Source organism: Anser brachyrhynchus (assembly GCF_964034855.1).
Source record: "Anser brachyrhynchus genome assembly, chromosome: 2".
Taxonomy (NCBI): domain Eukaryota; kingdom Metazoa; phylum Chordata; class Aves; order Anseriformes; family Anatidae; genus Anser; species Anser brachyrhynchus.
In genome coordinates, this window is record NC_137695.1 from 147,580,725 (window position 1) to 147,601,188 (window position 20,464).

The 20,464-nt window shown below is 42.9% G+C and overlaps 1 protein-coding gene and 1 long non-coding RNA gene across 3 annotated transcripts in view; one reads left to right on the plus strand and one right to left on the minus strand.

Moving 5' to 3' along the window:
* The window catches only part of LOC308190512, a 37,640-nt gene extending 26,017 nt beyond the window's left edge, over window positions 1-11,623 (minus strand). For both annotated transcript variants that reach the window (XR_013947283.1, XR_013947284.1), the window contains exon 1: window positions 1,642-11,623. This is a non-coding gene — a long non-coding RNA (uncharacterized lncRNA). The remainder of the gene's footprint in view (window positions 1-1,641) is intronic.
* Window positions 703-18,728, plus strand: COLEC10 (collectin subfamily member 10). Its single transcript, XM_080582038.1, has 6 exons — window positions 703-1,196; window positions 11,630-11,701; window positions 13,348-13,419; window positions 15,536-15,589; window positions 16,719-16,814; window positions 18,304-18,728. Exons 1-6 carry the CDS (start codon window positions 1,049-1,051, stop codon window positions 18,693-18,695), a joined length of 834 nt encoding a protein of 277 aa, XP_080438164.1. The 5' UTR covers window positions 703-1,048; the 3' UTR covers window positions 18,696-18,728.
* Window positions 18,729-20,464: the final 1,736 nt, after the last annotated feature.

A 20,464-nucleotide genomic window follows, 5' to 3' on the forward strand; every position in this document is an offset into this window, starting at 1 on the left:
ATTCCTGGAAAGATTATAAATACCCATCTCCCCTTTCTTTACTGCCAGGCTTCCTAGAATAATCTGCCGTCCCTGGTTAGTGTGTTCTCCGTAAGAGAAAGCTGGAGGTTTTTCTAGGAATGGAAAAAACATACGGATGGACAGCTGTCACAGTTCCTTCCAAGAGGATGTATAGCACTGCTGCGTGCTACCTTGGGGCCTGTGCTATACCACTGTCCTGATAGATCGTCTCTCCCAGTTAGCAAGTAGAGGAAAAAGGTGGTATGAAAGGATGTTCTGCAGTCATTTAACCTCGTGCTACTTTGGCTTTAATCCTGAAGTTTGTCCTTCTGTGCTGTGCTTACCAAAATAATTTGGGCTTGGAGCAACCATTGTGGAAAAATCTGTAAGCATAAAACCATCATTTGTGGGTTACTGGCTCAAACAACCATTGGTAAAAATCAACTTTTCATCCCCCGCTATGGGGGCTTTGGGTAGATGGCATCCAAAAGGAAATCACACCAGTGACTTCCACCCACAGCAGACTGGCAGCTAGTCCCTTGTCACAAAAGGTCTCCTTGGAGAAAAGCTCTTGTGGTAGTCTTTCTACACATTATAAGGAGGCTGAGTTACTCTTCCAGAACAGAACCAGCCACAAGTATCCTATAACTAATTACTACTCACTTGGATACAATACCACAGTCTTTTGTCTCTTGAGTAAGTGAAAAGCTGGGCATGAAGAATCAGCAGGGAAAGGAAAAAAAAAAGAATGACAAAAGAGATTATCCCCATATATTGAAGAAATTTTCCATGGCAAAAGCAGCTAAACATCTCACAGATAAGAGATAAATTGGAATAAACAGCTGTCAGTGTTAAATAAATATCCTGGATAATGTGCAGGACAGAAATAACTACAGCATCATCAAACTCCTTTCTTCACTTTATTTAGCTGTTCGTGCATGTAGCTCCCAATCTTTGCACTGCTTCAGTTAGCAGAGCATTTATTTTTGAATCAGCTGCATTTGTTAAGACTGTAAAAACGAAAGGCATTTCCTGAGAAGCTACAAGGATGAGCAGCAAGAAAGAACAACAGCTAAGGAAATACGGGACCCTAGTTGTGCTTTTCATCTTCCAAGTTCAGATTTTTGGTTTTGATGTTGACAATCGACCTACAACAGATATCTGCTCGACACACACAATTTTACCTGGACCAAAAGGTGAGGAATATGAGGTTACTAATGCTGAGACCAGTACTGATAAAGGCTGATTTTTTTAAAATAGATGTGGAACGCTTGTGGCACAGGCTGGGGATGTAAGATCTAAATTAATGCAGACTGTACAAATGTCTAGAAAAGTGAAACTGTAATGGGGGAAAGTGATGAAGCAATGAGATTTGAATTTGCTTTTCTTTAGTTTCAGGAACTGTCTCGCATATTCTCATATATATTAAAGTTGTCCTTTTGCACCTTTTTCCAGCCACGTAAATCTTCTCTTACTTCTTGTATTCATTACACAGCCGGTACAGGTAGCAGCCATAAATTGAGAAACTTTGTCTGAAAGTAAGCACCTATTTTGAACTGTTAATTGTTCACTTTGCATATAGGTAGAGAGAGAAATGCAATATTTAAAATGATTGTATTGACATCATTTCCAAATGCTTACCTGTAAACAGAGCTCTACTGCATTCATCAGACCTGATCCAGCAGCTCCTGTTGAATTAAACAGCACCTTCACTGCAGACCTCAACAAGAATTAGATCAGCTCTGGCATGTGCAGTTCTTTTGTCTTCAAAATTCTTTGCAAATATCTGAAACCAAATTTTCTGCATTAACTTACTTTTTGGGCAACATAACTAATGTCGATGGAATTGGCTGGAGGGTACCTCAGCCAAAAATTAGGACCATGACATACAAATCTATCTTGCAATGAGAGATCTAAAATCTATATTCCACACCATGGCTACTGCAGTTCGAACTATTGCTTTCTTTTTGGTAATTCATTGTATTTTTCTATAGGCTACAGATTGAGAGGAAAAAAAATTGCAACTGATTTAAATTTTAAGCAGAAAAAAGATTATCAAGTCAAAAGCATTGCTCCAGACTCATTTTTTTTTTTATGATAGATTATTCAAATGCATGTTGCTTAAAGGACCATTTTTAATCAGCAAATTAATTTCTTTATGATTACAAACCAAGCTTAAACTTTTGCTGCCGCAGCATAAATGTAGAGAGATGTAATGATTCCCAGGGGAGCTAGTGGGAGTTTGTTTAGTTAGTACATGAATAATGGCAGGCTGGAGAACAAAGTTTGACAGAATTGTGTTTAACAAGTCATGAGGCTAATGAGGTGGTCTTGTGACAACGTGAGAGTAGTTGGGACTCCAGGTGGTTTCTGTGGTCTAGCTGGAACAGGGAGCATTTCAAGGTTAGATACTATGATTCTTTGCAAGTGCGGTACTGAGAAAGTCAGTATATATCCATTGCCAGTCCTATCGCCCCCTGGCTGATACTGAGATGGAGGAGCCAAACACGTGTTGGCAGGGTCCTCACTACTACTGTAAAATTAGATTACCATAGCCAGGATCCATGATTGGTAAAAGGAGTGTAAATCAGCTCCAAGTTACTGGCTCAAATCCATTGCAGGTCATCAAATATGTTTTGCAGTCTACGTGGTACGATCCTATAGCTTGATTTCAGTTCCCACCAGATCTGAGCTCATCCAGGGCAGTTATAAGCTGATGACGGTGAGCTGGGCAACTAAAGACAGAGCTGGCTGGGTGTGTGAACTACCCTGTTCCTCCTCAGGCATCTCTTGTATTTAGTGATGAAGCTTGCTGGCCTAATATGGCAGAAGCCAGTCTGTCCTGCTGCCAGTTTTCCTCTATCCATCTTGTGTCTAAGGACTCAGGGCACGCGGTCCCCGGCTTAGGACCACACAACAGCCACAGGCAACACTTTGCTGCCCAGACTTTAACCCTGACAACGGGCAAGGCTCAGACTACCACTGCTGTAAGGTTTATTTTCTGTGCTACATTTGTTGTGCCCTTTTGTCAAACATTCTCCCCAATACAGGTTTTGACCCACCCTGCACAAGTTCCTCCACCTCACCTCCCATTTGCTCGGTGTCTTCAGCTATGGAGGTCTCACAAGTCAGAGGTGCTGAGCTCCCACAGTACAGTGGCCAGCTTCTTTCACCACCACAAGCCAGATTCCTGTTGTCCCTCCGTTGGACATTAATGGGATACATGGAGTATCTAACGGAACCAAGCACCTAGATGTGCAAGGAATTCAAAGGTATTAAATAGTTGTGCAAAGCTGTGGTGGCACAAACTGCCCTGTGGAGTAGCTCCACTCTGTGGGCCGCAAGTGGGATCGGCCTTGGTACCACGCAGCAGCAATGCTGCTCTTCCCATCACACAGCACCGTGGAGAGGAGGCTAAAGGAGGAGAGAGGATGTTTGGAGAGATTCAGACCTTATCACTAAGCTCTTGCACTGTTGAAGGCTGCAGTACTCACTTCATCATTTAGGCGTTCATAGTTACAACAGGAGCAAGCACTTGACCTTCCCGCACGTTCACCCTAAAGATCACCTGTTCAAAAAGAGTCATCGGTGTCACTGCTTGTACAAACCACTTGTAACTTTTCCAGATAATTTGTGTAAGCCAAGCTCTTCCCTTTCAGAATTATAGCCTTGTTTATGCTCAGACCTGAGAAGTCACCAGTGAGGTATAATATGAGTGATGGGATGAAAAGAAAGGGTAATTCCAGGCTGATCACCAGGAAAGTCTTCGCACCAGTTGTGACAGACCCACCAGCTCCCAAAGTGTGTCAGCAGAACCACAAAACACAAAGAGCTATAAAATACTCTGGAAGGACACAGTCTCCTAGGAACAGGAGAAAGACAGTAGAAATCCTGTGTCTTTTCCACTTTCAGTTGCTATGATGAAAATCTGCCCGAGCTAAACTCTTCAGCATTTAGAAATGATTAGGGGTTTCAGCCTGACCCCTGGTGGTTATTTGTCATCCAAACCAGGCACTCTGCAGTCCCCTGCATCTATTTTCTGCTTTTCCATTCCTGATGCTAGAAAATGAAAGTTGAGGTCTGTTTTTAAAGAATGATGCAAAGAAATTTTGTAAATATTCACTCCAGAAAAAAAAAGGGGGGGAGGGGGCGGGCGGGAAGGAGCGTAAGAGAAAAGCAAAAGCTGGTCCTCCTTTCCCAGTCTCATTTTCTATGCAATGCTCAGGTCACTTCTCAAAAAGAGGGGAATTTTTTAATGAACATAGCCCTGCTGCAATGGCTGTCTTGTCCTGTCTCCTTAAGAAACCTTTTGAGGTACATGGCAAATTGGCTTATATAGAAGTTAAGAATAAAATCTGAGAAGCATTTTCTAGGACTCTTATTGAAATATTGAAAAAGAAGCAAATTTGTGCTTTGGACCAAAACATGTTTTTAGTATTTGTAACTAGTGATTTGGGGTGTTTGATGTGAGACATTTAAGAATGAATTGGATTTATCTGGGCTGGTTTGGTGCAGGACCTCTGAAATCTTAGGTTAGGTAATGCTTATCCACAGCTGACTAAGTAGGACAGTAAAGACCAAATTCTGTACTCCATTAACTTCTTGGGTCCAAACAGAACCAGATCTGGCATAAATAACACAATGAATTTCCCAGGGTAGCCAAGCGCTTGGACTAGCAAAATTAGTCATGGCCCTGTCGCTCACTTTCCACCCTTCCGAGCCTGGAAATAGGCTGGCGACTGCTGATCCTGAGGGAGGAACTGGGAAACTGTGGGAAGGCAGCAGTGAACGCTGTGAAAGGAAAAGCACCAGCTGTCAGTCCATGCTCTGGCCTGAGTAAATCAGTAAGCAACAACGTGAGGGCAGAAATAAACTGAGAGCCCAAAACTTTGGCTACTAAACTTCTATCAAAAGCTTGAGTAGGGGGAGAAGAATAAGGCTGGCATCGCACAAGCGCAGAACAAGGCTAGAGATGATTTCATGTGAATTTGGAGGAGTGTGTCTGAGCACTGACTCCAGATCTTACTATCTTGCTATCAGGTCCCAGATCATTCCCTTTGAAATCCAGACACGGGAACTTCAAAGGCCTTGAATCAGGCCCAGGTTGAGAAACTGGAATGAGATGAAATCTGAAGAATATTGGGAGTTTCCCATAGCAATTCAGATGGAAAGCATTTCCTTACTATTATTGCTGACAAACGATGCTTATAAACTCTATGACTTTGGCTGGCTCCTCAAAATAGCATTTACTGTGGTCTCCAGTATAGCTGTCCATCTCTCAGCTTTAATTGTGCTTACGCAATTCCACTCTTGGAAAATCTAAAACTCTCTCAGAAACCAGATATGTTGCTATCCACATTTTCTTCCGAAAATATAAAGTGCCTTACCACATCCTATAGGCTGTTCAAACCTATAACTAAGCTTCCCTCTTAGCGCCTCACGTTTGATCTGAAGAGCCCTTTATAATCAACACATAATTCTATTTTGCCATGAATTTTAGCCTTCATGTATTTTAGCACAGGTTAAGTTTCTGATGTTTATCAACCTGAGTTATAAAGCATATATGTGGGCACTTAAATACAAATTCAGAAGATATCGGGTCTGTATTTCTCACCAATGTTGGTTTGATTCCTCACCCAAACCACTGTAAGCCATGGGTCTTTGAGATCACATCATAGTGGCAGGGGATCAGGTGAAGAAGCTTAAATTGGGACAGATCAAGTGAAAGATGAATCAGAAACAGATTAAATGATTTCTGTGTTATTAAAGACACAATATATGTCCCATCCGTGCACAAAGGCCCACACTTTCAAATAATCCAGGTCAGTGGAGCTTCACAGAACCTACTGAGGGTTTGAGTGTGGCCCATGCAATACAGTAGAAGTGGGTATTTCTAGTGAAGTCAATAGCTGCTAATAAGTGGAAAGCAGAAAAGTGAGCAGATAATCCAATTTATTCTTGAAGATTCTTTCAGTTTCACCAGGAAAGGTGACTGGGCCCCTGCTGTCTAACTTGATGCTGGGTGAAAAAAAGACAGTGCCCAAGAAATTGTAAGCAAAATGCTTCTATTCTCATAGTGCAACCTGTGGAGCCTTGCATGTTCCCTGCAGGGCACCTGGAAGAGTGGCTGTGGGTGAAGTTAAACACTACAGCTGGACTGATCTGTCTTTTTTTTTTTTTTTTTTTTTTTCCCAAAAAGGGAGGCCCAACATCTTTTTCTTCTGTCATTCAGATCATATGGTCCTACCTTCACCTTGCGCTGGCTCAGCTGTTTATTAGTCAGAGTCCTCACTTAGCTAGTTCAGCTTGCTAAAAATGTGTGTTTTATTTGCCATATTGGCATTTCCCTTTTCATTCCCATAATTCGTTACACACGGGGTCAGAAGAGTGCTCGAAATCACCCAGAGTGGGACAGAAGCACGCAGGTCACTGCTGGGGTCAGACAGGAGGAGGAAGGCTGGGGAAGGGCATATCACGTCGGACCGATTCCAGCCAGATGATATCATTTTACTCCAGGGCAGGGCAAGAAATCGTGTCCTCACTAGTCTTATGCATCTTGGAAACAAGAACCCCCACAGCTACGGGAAATTCGCTAAGTGTCTACAAGACAACGAAAGTGAAATTAGAGGAAATCTTCAGTCTTTCCATTGACGTAACTGTGACATGCTTGTACAATGGAAAGACAAACTGTTTTGGTGTTGGGTTTTTATTTATTTATTTACTTATTTCTTGGAGTCTGCGACTCCCTCTGGTGACCGAACCTCTCAACAGAGAGTACACATTCAAGTGCTGCAAAGGCTCAGCGTCAGTAGGTTGCAGACTGCCCATGGCGTGTCCTTTTTTCTGTTCAGACTACCTGATGTAGGAGAAGAACTGTGCTTTAGCCCACCAAAAGCAGAGTTTCTACCATCTGGAAGGGTGGGCATGCCCAGGAGTGTGGAGGAAGGTAGCCGGGGCTGTGATGCATGCTGAGCCTGCAGGCTCAGGGAGCTGAACCTGGGACTTTTGGGAGGGCTCTACCAAGAAAAGGCTTCGTCCTTCTTTTGCTTCAGAGGAAGCATTTAATTGATTCACTGTAAAAGAGAGGCTTAAGAGACATTAACATTTATGGAGTATTTTTGGTCAGGAGACAGGAATTGCAGCTGACCTGAGGCCACGGCTTGTCAGCACATCTGGAGACATGTCTCAGTAAAACCCTGCGTGGAGCCGGGGAGTCTCAGCAGGGCTGTGAGTGAAAAGGCTGGATACTAAGTGCTCCTGGAGTAAAACATGCCTAAACCCCGTCAGGAGCCCCCTCCCAGCTTCAGCTTCCAACCAGCCCGCAGACTTGCTCTCGCCCAGGCTGTATCTCCCGATAAACACGGTCTCTGTAATCCCTGGGGGTTACAGCCTGATTCTCCAAGATCCAGGGTCAGACCCTAATTGCAAGGCTTGGGGAGCCACTAAACATATGTGAACAATTTAACCTGAAAACTTCCTCCGTTCGTGAATACAAACCAGATAAACTGCCAACAAAAGACTGAGGAAGGAAATATAAATCACCCGAAGGTCAGTATATTCTTATTAATTGCATTCTTACCAAATGTAACCTCTCAACATTGCATTGTTCAGTGAAACTTCTAAAGAGGCAGAGATCCTTTCAACTGCCTAAAAATCCTGCTGATTATTAGACCTTCAGCATTTCCCTGAGCTTGTTTATAGGAGAAGAAAGGACTCGGTTTTCTCTCACTCAATTACAGTTACTGTTTTCTAATGGCCGCAGAAGTCATTTACTGCTTATCGTTTCCTCTTTTGTTCTGCCTCACGCAGTCCCAAGATGGAAAAGTCTAGCAACTTATTGTTTCATGTGTTAACTTAAACATTCTGATAATTTAAATCTGTGACACAGAAGAAGTGAATCAACTTGCAGGAATATGAACAGGTAGAGAAATGGCCATGCTTCAGCTCCTGGCTCCCAGTGCTTCATCCATAACCATATCAGGCATATGAGACCAGGATCAGATTTTTATTTTTTATTTATTTATTTTTTTTCTGTAAGACAATTCATGTAGCATAAAGCACAGTGGTACAAAAATTGAAAAACTCAGTCCAGAGCACAACCGGGAGTTAGATTTCCCTTTCTGTCAGACTACAAAATAAGTGGCTGGTACAGGGGGATGCCCTGTCCATATGAGGTCCCAGAGGAAAAGGAGAGATGCTTGTTAGAAATTAGAGAGAAAGCCAACTCAACTGTCCAAAACAACCTTCCACACACCCGCCTACCTCGTTGCAAATCACAGTAAAACCACAAGGGGGGAGCATAACCCAAGAGTTCACAATTTTTGCCAAAATTTGAGATCACTGCACACAACAGCTCAAGGCGGGCACAATGGATTTATAATTATAACTCCATGTTTCCAAGCACTGGGCTTAGTCCCGTATTAGATTAACAATGAAATGGTACCACTAATTAATGCTGTTGGCTTCTACCCTTGCTTTGCAATAGCCTATCCATTCTCAGATGTGATACTGGGAGAAAAGCAGGATTTCCCTTCTCCTCTTACAGATAGGCAAATTAACATTATTCTCATTTTCCCAGGTAATGGAACTAAGGCAGAACATCGTAGGCTGCTTTATGCCAAGATGAAACAGGTGATAGGTCTTCCTTCTAGGTGGTTTGAGCAATAATTGGGATTACATGGGAGATGTTAGCAATAAAAGTTGAGACACCTTCTAATTTCTCAAAATCTCCATAACAAACTTTCCCACACCTTTTACTCCTTTTACCTGTCGGCTCTGAGTCTAATGGCCCAAACACAGGAACCTAGCTTCATCTCTGGCAGCCCCACCTGTCCAAAATCTCAGAAAAAGCCACTGCATCTTTAGTGGCTCTAAACCAGAGAGAGATTGGAAGAAAACATCTCTGGGAAGTAATCACAGCTTCTCTGCTGCTATATTGACTTTCTTTCCAGGATTCTATTTCTAAGATTAAGTGCCTAAGCAATGCTTTGAGAACAGCAGCCTCGCCAGAGCCCTTAACCCAATAGAGCGGTCTGCAAGCCACGGGGAAGGTGACTGGGTGGTGAGTAGTACAGGTAGTCCCCTGGGTAGGGAGGTCAGCAGGAATCTCATCTGCTTTCCTGTGTGACACAGCCCAGAGAAACTCCCTCAGCTGTTTCTACACCAAACCCAGAATTACAGCACCTCTTGCACATGGAAATTCATTGCACAGGTAAAGGCTGGACGTGAAGAGGCTCCTAGGTCTCCCTCCCCTGCTGGACAGCATGGCCCATTTGTTAAATAACCCCATGCTACATTTCTAGTCAGAACTCATCCAGCTTTTCCAGCCTTTTAATCACACCCTGATTCCTTTCTGTTATCACACATTTCTTCTCCTGCATGGCTTTGCAGACCATGAACACATCAGCTCTTAACTTTTTCCTGAAATTTCATTTTACGAGCTCTTTGCCAACCTCTGGGAATCTTTCTGAATTTCTGTCCTACTACGAAGTGATTCTTACAGTTTTCTGAAGAGTTTCACAGGTGGGTTTAGAAAGGACAATTGCTTCATTTCTCAGTCATAAATGATGTTAGCACTGAGGTCAACAGCAAAATTAAACTGCAAATTCTCTGGCTCTGCTGTCTGATGACCGCCAGACAAGAACCCAGTACAAGCAGGCATCCTTCCATCTGCTTGGGGCTCAGACCCAAAGCTTTATCAGGATTTTAAGAAGCTTGGCTTTTGGAAATACATACCGACTTATCAAGTGTCTTTGAAGAATCAGTGAGAATAAAAAGATGTTTAAAACTTCTGCTTCTGGCTGGTTACAACCTTTTCCTTTCCTGTTTTGTCCTGAGGCAGCTGGAATTAAAAACAAAGTGCCTGAGTGAACTAGCACACACGTCAGGTTTCTTCCTTTTCCCTCCCTCTAACAAATGCTTCCTCCCTCCAACTCAGACTGAATTTCAGCCCTTTATCATTTGCTGTTTGCACCACTGACCACCACCCCCAAGGGTATCCTGACTGATGGGGTGAGTCTGCCCCCCACAAGGGAGCCCCAGCACTACAGATTTTGTGGCGCACGCTCACGTGCCAGAGGACCCCCTGCTACATTTTGTGTGCTGCAGTTAATGTGCCCCGTTTCTCTTCTCCCATCACCCAGTGGGACACCCCATGATATGCTTTGTCTTGGCTACAAAAGTAGCAGAAGGTAAATAATGAGTGGGTAGCTTTTCTTTCACAAAACAGTGAGGACACCCAAAGAAAGAGTCAACCTGAAAGCAACCACGGGAAGTTGCTTTCTCTCCCAGCACATTAAATCATCGACATCTTTGCTACAGGATATTGTAGGGACCAAAAATCTAACTGCATTTAAAAGGCACGAGACTAATCCGTGCAGGGTAGAATAAGAAGTGGCTCTCACAAGCTGCCTGGATGTGGTCCTTGGGTCAGGTAAGCCCTCCAACCATTGCTCACGGGGAGCAGTCACCCTCAGCACACCCAGTTCCCTGAACACCTTCTTCCAGGGCTGGAGACACCATCCTCGGTGAGATGGGTTACTGGTCTTGTCATGTAATCTGTCCTTCTCTTCTGTCCTTCTTCTTGTCTTGCAGACAATGGTAGGGAACAGGAACAGGGGGGAGATTTTGGAAGGCTGTCTGTATTCAGTGGTGGTCTTTTGCTGCAGGAGGGTGTAGGTGTCCCTCCCAGTATTTGTCAAAAAAAAAAAAAAAAAAAGTGGAAAGATGTCCTCAGGTTTTGGATCAAAACTAAGAATTAGAAGACAAAATAATCTCAGTTGTACCTCTGGTGTTTTGTTTTGCTGCATAACCTTGAATGAAATTCTGTGCAACTTCTTTCCTAAGGAAAGAGATAACATTTCTTTCCCATTACTGATTGCTGTCTTGCTCTTTCAGACTGTAAGCTGCTCAATGAGAGGCTGTCTCTTACTATACGTATAGGCAGTAACCTGTGTAACAGGACCTTGGTCTCATCTGGGGAAATCTCTGCACTACTCTAATGAATGATGAATGCAATGAATTTACTTCCTCCAGATACTCTGTGAATGACTAATTCAAAGTAAAGTATTGGAGTAATTGCAAAAGACGTTTGTTATGTTAACACATGCCACCTGTCAAAAACTGAAGGCAAGACTTCTGCCACACTAAGTGCTAAGGACTATGCTAAGATCTATTGCAACACATTTATAATCCTCTTGTTCTGTAGCATCTGCATACCTTGAACTCAGAGTCACTAGGAACAATTAATAAATTCAATGGTCTCCCTTGGCATTTCTCCCTGGTATGTTCAGGTTTTCCAATATTTATCTACTGAATAAATTCAATTCATTTATTTATCTGTTTACAGCTAATAGGCCTTAAAGGATAAGAATTGGTGTTGGTGTATAATCCTTTTTTTGGAACAGCTTCCCCCAAAGGGAAAATTTTTAGCTTTTCCTAATGGTCAGATGATCAGATTCATCAGCTCTTATTTGGAAATTTATCCCACGGCTACTGTGCCCTCAATGTGAAATAAAAAGAAATCAGTAGAAAAAAAAATGATGGTGGACTTTACTTTCTGAGAGTGTATAACTGGTCTTACTGCACTGAGTAAAATGTCGCATGATGCTTTATTTTATGTTTCTGGAAGGGGATGAAGGTGAGAAAGGAGACAGAGGAGAAGTTGGCAAACAAGGAAAAGTTGGACCAAAAGGACCTAAAGGTATTTATGTCAGTTTGTTTGCTATTACCGATATATGAATATCAACATACACAACTGTACTGGTGCATATGATCAGTGCTGTTTAATGCTTTTCATTCCTCTTGCCCCGGTGGATTTCACAATGCCTGTCAAATATTAATCAGTGAACCTAACAATGCTCTGAGAGTTTGGTGCAATTCGTGCCAATAGATACCGAAGCTACACCTGGCAATAAATCTAAAGTAAATTTCATGTAATAAATCAGCACATTTACTGCTGATCTCCCAAGTGACAACCATAAGTGTGATACAGAAGACTGATAACTGCCTAAATCATACGTACAATCAGGAAGATCACTGTTCTCTTAGTGAAATGATCCTTTAGGTGTAACTGAATTTTGAGAGTTACTTCCTGGCAGTGCATCAGGATGCTCAACAAAATTCAGTCTCAGCTGTCCCTATTTTGCAGAAAAGCAAACTGAGAAACAAAGTTCCTCTGAGCAAGCAGCATCAGGGCTGAGAACAAGGAGCCAAAGAAGTGTCAGGACTCCTATTAAACATATCCCACACCTTCACAGCGAGCTGAGCAGAGCACTCTGAGGCACCAGACGGGATAGCGTCAGCCTTGTTTGCATACTCTAACTCAAAAGCTTAATGTATCATTAAAGTTTAATGATAATGCAATCCATGTTCTTTCTTCCTTGACAGTGGTCTAATATTTTAAGTCTAATCAGAAAAGTTTCTAGCTTTATAGAATCTTTAAAAACATCCTGTTATTACTGTTATAATGAAAACCTTTTTCATTTTTAAATTAACTCATACGGCTTTGCTTCTTACCTTAAAAAGATCAGGTAAGATTCAAGCAGACCATGTAACAAACCAATTAAGAAGTGACTTAGTGATGTTAACTTCAGTGTGCAAAGTGAGACTTCCTAGAAATTAGAACTTAAACTGTCAATCAGTCAAAAAGGCATCCATTATTTTGGTGCTCTGAGGACTGGGAAAGCATACACAGCACAACAAGTAGTTCCCTATTTGTAATCCTGCTTAGATGGAGGATTCCCAGCAAAGCCTGAGTACTTAACTTCCTGAATAAACCCAAGGTTTTTGTCTGGGGTAGAGAAAAAATCAGCAGAGAAACACTTCCCAAGGAACATGCTGATGGCCTGTGAAGTTATATCAATACTCATTAGGAGTTTTATTTTGTATTTTCTGTACGAAAATACGATGTTTGTGAGCAGCTGAACAGGCAGTTTTGCTAAGGTGCCTTGCAGTGCCCTGCTGGTATCCCACAGCAGCAGCGATCCGAACCTGTGCTGCCAGCAGGGTGCTGCTGTGGACCTTGTTTAAAGGCTGGTTTCTGGTGTTGGAGTCGCTTTGCTGCTCCCTGCCAGAAGAGCGGGGCTGCCTGTAACCCTGCGGCTCACAGAAACACCTCAGCAGCCCAGGCTGGTACAAGCCAGCTTCATTTATAAAACTTTCTATATAAAAGTTAAACCATAAAGCTTGTAATGTGTTCACCTGTATACTCACAGGAGCACGCTTGTGTCCGTGCCTTACATTTGGACAGGCCACGCTCAGGGAAAACAGCAGCAGTAAAGGGCTAGTGTCTTGGGGAAGAAACGACAGAAGCCATCCTTACCCTTTTCCTCCTGTTTCTTCTCTCAGGAAACAAAGGAACTGTGGGGGATGTCGGTGACCAGGGAATGCTTGGGAAAATTGGTCCTATTGGTGGAAAGGGTAAGTCCTGATCTGGGAACTTTCTTGTTTGCTTTTTTTTTCCCCTCAAGGTAAATATGTGTTTTGTGTGAGTTCCAGGTATGGAGGTACATTAAATACCTGCTGTGACCAGTGGTCTCCAGAGAAAACTACGCATAAAGATCAGTGATGAGAGCTAACTGAAATAGTTTTATTTCCCATGTGCAATATATCACTTACACGGCTAAAAATAATTTGCTATGTGAGTTAAGAAATCAGTCCTCTGAGATGATAAAAGAGAAAGGGAGAAAATCTGGCCCTTGTGAAGGAAGTACCAAAATCTTCTGATATCTTGGAAAGAGATAGCCGAACTAGTGCCTCTGCTTTAGAGGCTGAAGGGCCTGAGTCAATACTCCGCTGGTGCTCAGGATGCCCCACCTGGTGATCTGCACTGGTGTGGGAGACGTGAGCAAGGGATGCCCAGGACAGGTGGGTAAGGGAAGGATTTTTAGAGTTTTAAGAGAGCACTTAGGTGACGCAGGACAACCACTCCTTGCAAATCAAGGCAGACTCCAACTCTACTTGGATAATCATTTCAAAAAATTATTGGTCTAGTAGCCTGAAAAGAGGCTCGGGCTTTCCTTTTAGAGCTACTTAAGAAGAAATATTACTTCTGCCACAATGAGACCTGCCTCAAAAGCTCAGCAGGGATCCACTATCCTAAGGGGAACTCCGTGGTCTCTAACCAAAGCATCAGCCCAGACAGGCGGGAGAGTGGGTGGAACAAGCTCTCCTGGGAGCTTCTCAAGCCAATGCTTTTTAATAAACCTTTGATGGCCCCTAGCCAGCCGCAGTATCAGAGAAGAACAAAAGAATTTGGCCTGAGGGATTAATTTTCAAAAGTACCTAGACAACTGAAGACGCAGATAGCTATCTCCTAAGATGTCTCCAAGCACCAAAGGAGACTAGAATTTAAGAATCCAAAAACTGTTTATCTGAAAGTAAACCAATGCTCTCAGCCTTTAAATCAAGCTGTCATCCTGACTGTATAATCTATTGCCCCCTTCTAGGTGGATTTTTTTCTCTTTTCCTTTTTTATTTGCAGAAGCAAAGGCCACTAAGTCACTGTTTAGACTGACCATTAAACATTCAAGTTCTTAACGAAGCAACCCTGAAATTTCAGTATATTAGTGTGCAGGCTGTCAAGCGATATTAATTAAAATGCCAGCCAGCTCCTGATTTCTATTTAAAAAATAATAATAATACAACCATATAAAAGAAAAAGCACATCAAAACATGGCTATCAAGAAAGCAGAGCAAGTGTTAACATTATTTTGCCTCTAAAGGTTTTAATTTTTAAAAGAAGAGCTGACACTAATTTCGGATAAAGTCCATCTGCTCTTGATCCAGACAGCCAAGACTTTTGATAGCTGTCAAATCACAGCTGAGATTACTTTAAAAAAAAAAAAAAAAAAAAAAAAAAAAAAATGCTGGTCACCTTCCTTTATTAGAGTAGTGTTTGGAGAAGCAATTTTTTTTTATAAAAATCATTTTTATGATTTACAGTACTAGGGGAAAGCAGCTGGAGGAAAATAAATCCCATTTCCATGAACTACACCTGAAATGAAACACTGTTCCTTACTGACCTCATTTCATGCAGGTGCTAATTGCTGCCTGCAAACATAATCTGTTGCACACATGAATTCGCTGGCTTAGTGACCATCAGCCCCATCTGGTCCCTTGTCCTGACATGAAGCTACCGATCCCAGGAAAGGGCTCTGTCCTGAAAGGCAATGAGAGAAGCCGGGTCTCACCTCCCTCAGGTTTTCTGAGTGCTTTCAGCCTCTTGGGATCACTGGGCAGTTTGTATTTAAAGCAGTACCAGGAACCAGCAGCACTCAAGATGCCTGTGTTATCGGTGAGTTAGTTATTAAAGAGTTCTCCTTATTTTCATTCACCAGAATTAATCATGGCTTGTTTGACTTGGCACATCTACCAGTACAGTACATCTACCAGTACGGTACATCTGCCAGTACAGTACATCAGGGCTTCCTATCAGAAGCACACCACTAATATATTATTAAACAGGGTTCTCAAATACACTCCCCTGACATATGTACTGTCTGAGATCTGAATATGTATTTTTCTTTTTATTCAGGTGACAAAGGAGCCAAAGGCTTATCAGGGGTGTCTGGAAAAAAGGGAAAAGCAGGTATGCTGTTCATCCTTCTCTGAAGAATGGTTGAGTTTTCTGGGTCTCTGATTTCAGGGTTGGTTTGTCTGTACAAATTTGAGAATGGGTGAAACAAACAGGAAAAGACTGAAAAAGTTATGTTTAGCAAAATAAGGACTTGGCAGGGACATGACTGATGGCTATGAATATAAAAACATTCACAACATGGGGAGAAGTTGCCTAAATTAATAGAGAATGGCTGATAAGATGAAAACTAATGTGTAAACAGGCCAGGAATATTTTTATACTGGAAACTAGAATAAAGTTTCTGAATACCAAAGGAATGAAGTCCTTTAATAGTTTCCTAATAGGATCACAGGGACAAAAATATATGTGATTTTAGATAGAGCACAGTTTGTTGTCAGATGAATGCAACACATTTGCATACAGGAGAATTTGGATTTGATGACCCAGAAGGTTCTTCTCAGTCCTAATAACCTTGAATGTTTTCCCACTTTGAATGTTCAGCTGTGTTCATTTATAAGACATTTCATAAGCAGCATCAGTCTGGCTCTTTATGGGAAACCATCAGCAAATTGTTTTCTTCCTGAGAATAAGAGAGGAACAAACAAAACCTACATTAAGCCAAATTTCAGTTTACCAACAAAAGATACAACTGAGACTTCAGTGCTTGACAGCCATTGATTATTTGAGTTGGTATCAACTATTTCTGCTGTACCACAGCTGTATGCAGCTGATCACTAACATGATCCTTCTACTGAGGTATTTCCAGTACCACCTCAATGCATCCTCCCAATACTCTTTTACTGAGAAAACAGTGGTGCTGTTGTTTCTGTCAGAAGTCTAGGAATCAGTGCTGTTTATGGATACAGAGGTGCCAAAGGATACCTTTGGCATTCAGATGTGACACTGTGTGATCAACACTTCAAGCCAGTTCTCAGTAGCCAGATGGAATTGATGATGAGAGGGGCAGGGGATGTGTAAATCCTACACTGATATGGGTGGAAGAAAGATGGCAAACTATCCCATCCACGTGTTTAAAAGTCTTCAGAAGGTTTGGAGGTGGGTTATGGCTGACCCTACACACACATATACACACACAAATATTTCTGAACAGATAAATCCTCTGTTCTTTGCATTGCATCAGGCACGGTCTGTGACTGTGGAAGATACCGCAGAGTTGTTGGACAACTGAATATCAATGTTGCTCGGCTCAACACATCCATCAAGTTTGTAAAGAATGGTAAGGGTTGTTATGTTGTGTATTTGCTGTGATTTATTTGGCTCTCATAACTTTTGTCACTGCTATTCTTCTACCATTGTTCTGTGGCAGCATCCAGGCAAAGACAGAGGGCTCACCGTGCGATGCAATGCGAACACATACAGAAAGTAGGCAGTCTTGCACCTGTGAGGATACAAGCAGCTGATGAATAAAAGCAAATACAACACAGCAATGATAAATAGCACAAGTGAAAGGATCACAAAAAGAACCAGGCACCGCTTGCTAACTGCCTCTGTGCTGCTGGCCTGCTCACCCTCAGGCTCAGTGGCCACTCAAGCAATGAAAGGAAAAAAGTTGGTGCAGACCTGGTTCAAAGAGCCAGGAAAAGCACTAGGAAACTCTAGATCTTGCTGCTGCTGTGCACGAGGACTGCATTCACGGTACTCTCCTCATGCCTTCCCTCACTATGAGTGTCACTGTCCTGTAATAAGGGAGACACCAGCACCCTGAAACCATGGGTTATAAAAAGTCACGTTTGCAGGCAGTGCTGTCAGTGGGACAGTGAAAAATGTCCCTACCAAAAGGAAGGAAAAGCATTTCCTGGCATGGCAGAGATTTTGAGAAGGCTCCACAACCTCTTCTAGGCCTCAGTCAATATCTGTAAATTAAAATGTGTCTGAGACTGTTATATGGCCAGCTGGCACAGCTCTCATCTATATTACTAAATCCTGCAAAACTGAATGGCCATACCAGGAGTGGTCTTCCGCTAAACTGCGCCTGGGGTAACTCCGGAGTTGTGTGGGAAAATGTTATTTGCCCCAGGCCAAAGCTCTGGCCAGGACCAGTCCAGCAATCCAACAGTAGGGACGATCAACTGCCAGTTACCCAGGAATGCTTCTTGGCACTGCTTTATTCAATAGGATACACATTGCCTAAGAAGTTTGCCTTTTAAAGCTGCTGAGCAACCACAGTTTCCTTCCTAGTCAATGCCCCTTGGTGGCTACAGCAGCTGTGAATATCAAGCTGTATTTAAAATGGCTTATTTTAGCAGTAGCATTGACTTTCTTCTGCATGGAAAGGGCGCAGAAACTATCCATACCCCTGTGTTCCTATCCCACAGCACTCTTTCACAATCTATAGCATAAAATGTGGCAATATGGCAATGACAGGGGTGTCAATAAAGCAACAGGGGTGATCCAGAGTTAGACACTGCTATTTGTCCATTTAGCATGCCTTAATTCGGTAAAATTTACTTGAAGGACGTCTGGTACTCAAGTGTCACAGGAGACACATGCCAGGCAGGACTGAAGAGCTCTTGTCCTAGTGCATGCACGGTGCTTGTCACTCCCACTAGTAGTCTCTGATCATGTCCTCATTGTTCATCATAAATTCAGTGGTGGGAATACTTCTCCTCCCTCCCTTTCATTAATTCTGATGTAAAAAACCATCAAATTGAAACACCTTTGATAGCTGCTGAAATGCCATGAATGATTTTTTTTTTCACCTTTAGTTATAGCAGGCATCAGGGAGACAGACGAGAAATTCTACTACATCGTCAAAGAAGAGAAGAATTACAGAGAAGCCCTGATCCACTGCAGGGACAGAGGAGGAACACTTGCCATGCCTAAAGATGAGGCAACCAACGCCCTGCTTGCTGACTACATCTCCACGAGCGGCCTCTTCCGAGCCTTCATTGGGATGAACGACATGGAAAAAGAAGGGCAGTTTGTGTACGCAGACAGCAGCCCGCTGCAGAACTACAGTAACTGGAAAGACGGGGAGCCTCACGACTCCACCGGCAGCCAGGACTGTGTGGAAATGCTCAGCACGGGAGAGTGGAATGACTCTGAGTGCCAAGTCACCATCTACTTCATCTGTGAATTCCTCAAGAAGAGAAAATAAATGTGCCACAAAAGACATCTGGCACCTTCTGTACATGCTGTAATCCCTCCTCATTCGTCCGCTGTAGGGAAAGCAGACAAAGAGGGATAAGTCTCCCTCCAGCCTTCACTTCACCAGCTTAAAAAATAACTACTGCTAGATGGCAGTGACCATAAAGTCAGCTCAGGTCTCCAATTCACCAACTTGAATTTTTAATTCATTTTCGAGTGTAATTTAGGGTGGTTGGGCAAATTTAAGCACAGAGAGGTGAACATGGTCTCACTAATGCAGGGGAAGACTCACTTATCTCTGCTTCCCACTCTATCACCCATCCTGTTGGGCTGAGGTGTGAGGAACCAACTTAACAGTGGCACTTCTGTCTGCAAGTCTGTGCAGCTTGTATGTGACCTGGGAATAGATAGAGATGGGGCAGTTCTAGTTCTCTGATGCCCCCCAAAAGCTGTGCAAGAATCTAGAAAGGTTTAGTGCAAAGAAAACAGTATAAAGGAAGCAAAACCATTGCTGTAGGCTGTAAACAAGCACAAATTGTTTCTTTTATACCAGTGTGCACTACTGGTTTAACAGGTGATTGTAAGAACATATTAACACCCTCCCTCAGTAGCCATCAAGGTTTGATGCTAATGCTAAAATTACATGTGCCTTTGTGACAAAGGAAGCAGCTCTAAAACGTGCTTTATCCTCCAAGAACCCAGATTCGGGTCTGGTTGAGCAACCTTAGTCATGGGTTGACTTAGTGGGGGACTCTCCACAAATGATGAGCAGTAAGTGCAGGTTTTGATGTCACAGCCTGGCTCCTCAGTTATCCATGTCAGTATGCTCATAATAGATCAGATTTTCATATCTTTGCTAATACCAAAGGGTCACTTTCCTTCATATAGTAGAAGAGTCACACTCATGTGGCTTCTTCTACAGCATTTCCAGGACTGTTCTTAAGTCCAGGATGCTCCTGAGACACAGCACCCATTTCGCTTTCAGAACTGAACCTGTTTATTCTTAGTCTTTCCTCAGCCTGCTTAGAAGTCTCTCCTTTCCTCACAGCAGGAGATGCCAGGAGACAACCCAGGGCCTCTGCAAGGTCTATAGATTTTCTTTCCCACTTGAGACTGAAAAGGAGAGAATGCTACCTGGAGGCTGAGGACAACGCTGGGCACCACTCACAGTGCAGAAGCGTACCTTGCAGGTCACCCTTGGCACTGGTTACACACAGTGTTCTTCTGGGTATATGAAGAGCTGACCATGAAGGCACTCCCATCAGGTACTAAAGCAGAAGGGCAGCTCTAAGGCTCCCTCCTACTGGTGTGTACAGCACTGCAAAGGCAAGTAGACAACAGTCATACTTAGCCAACCTGGTCTTCAGCAGGAAAATCCTCCAGTCCATTCACCTAGCTGGTAGTTTGCCTGCAAGCTCATCTCTGAGCAATGACCAACACAGGAGCTACTTGTTCCTCCAGAAAACCATTTATGGCTACCAGCAGTAAATTACCTGTGCTGCTACACACCCTCCAGAGAACTATTCAGCCCCGCGAATGCAGGGGCGGGACCACATTTCTTCTCACTGCTCCCCTGCTATGCTGTGAGAGTATTTGGGCAAACAGGTTCACTTAGCACAATGCGCCTCATCCTGAATTGTTCCCTTCCTGAGAACTGACGTGCCCAGCACCAAGCAGAATTACGCTTTTTAGGATCAATAGTAATAAACTCACTAAGCTAAATTATTTGGCTTTTAGAATTGTTAATGGATAATGATAAAGAATTAATGACTAATTCAA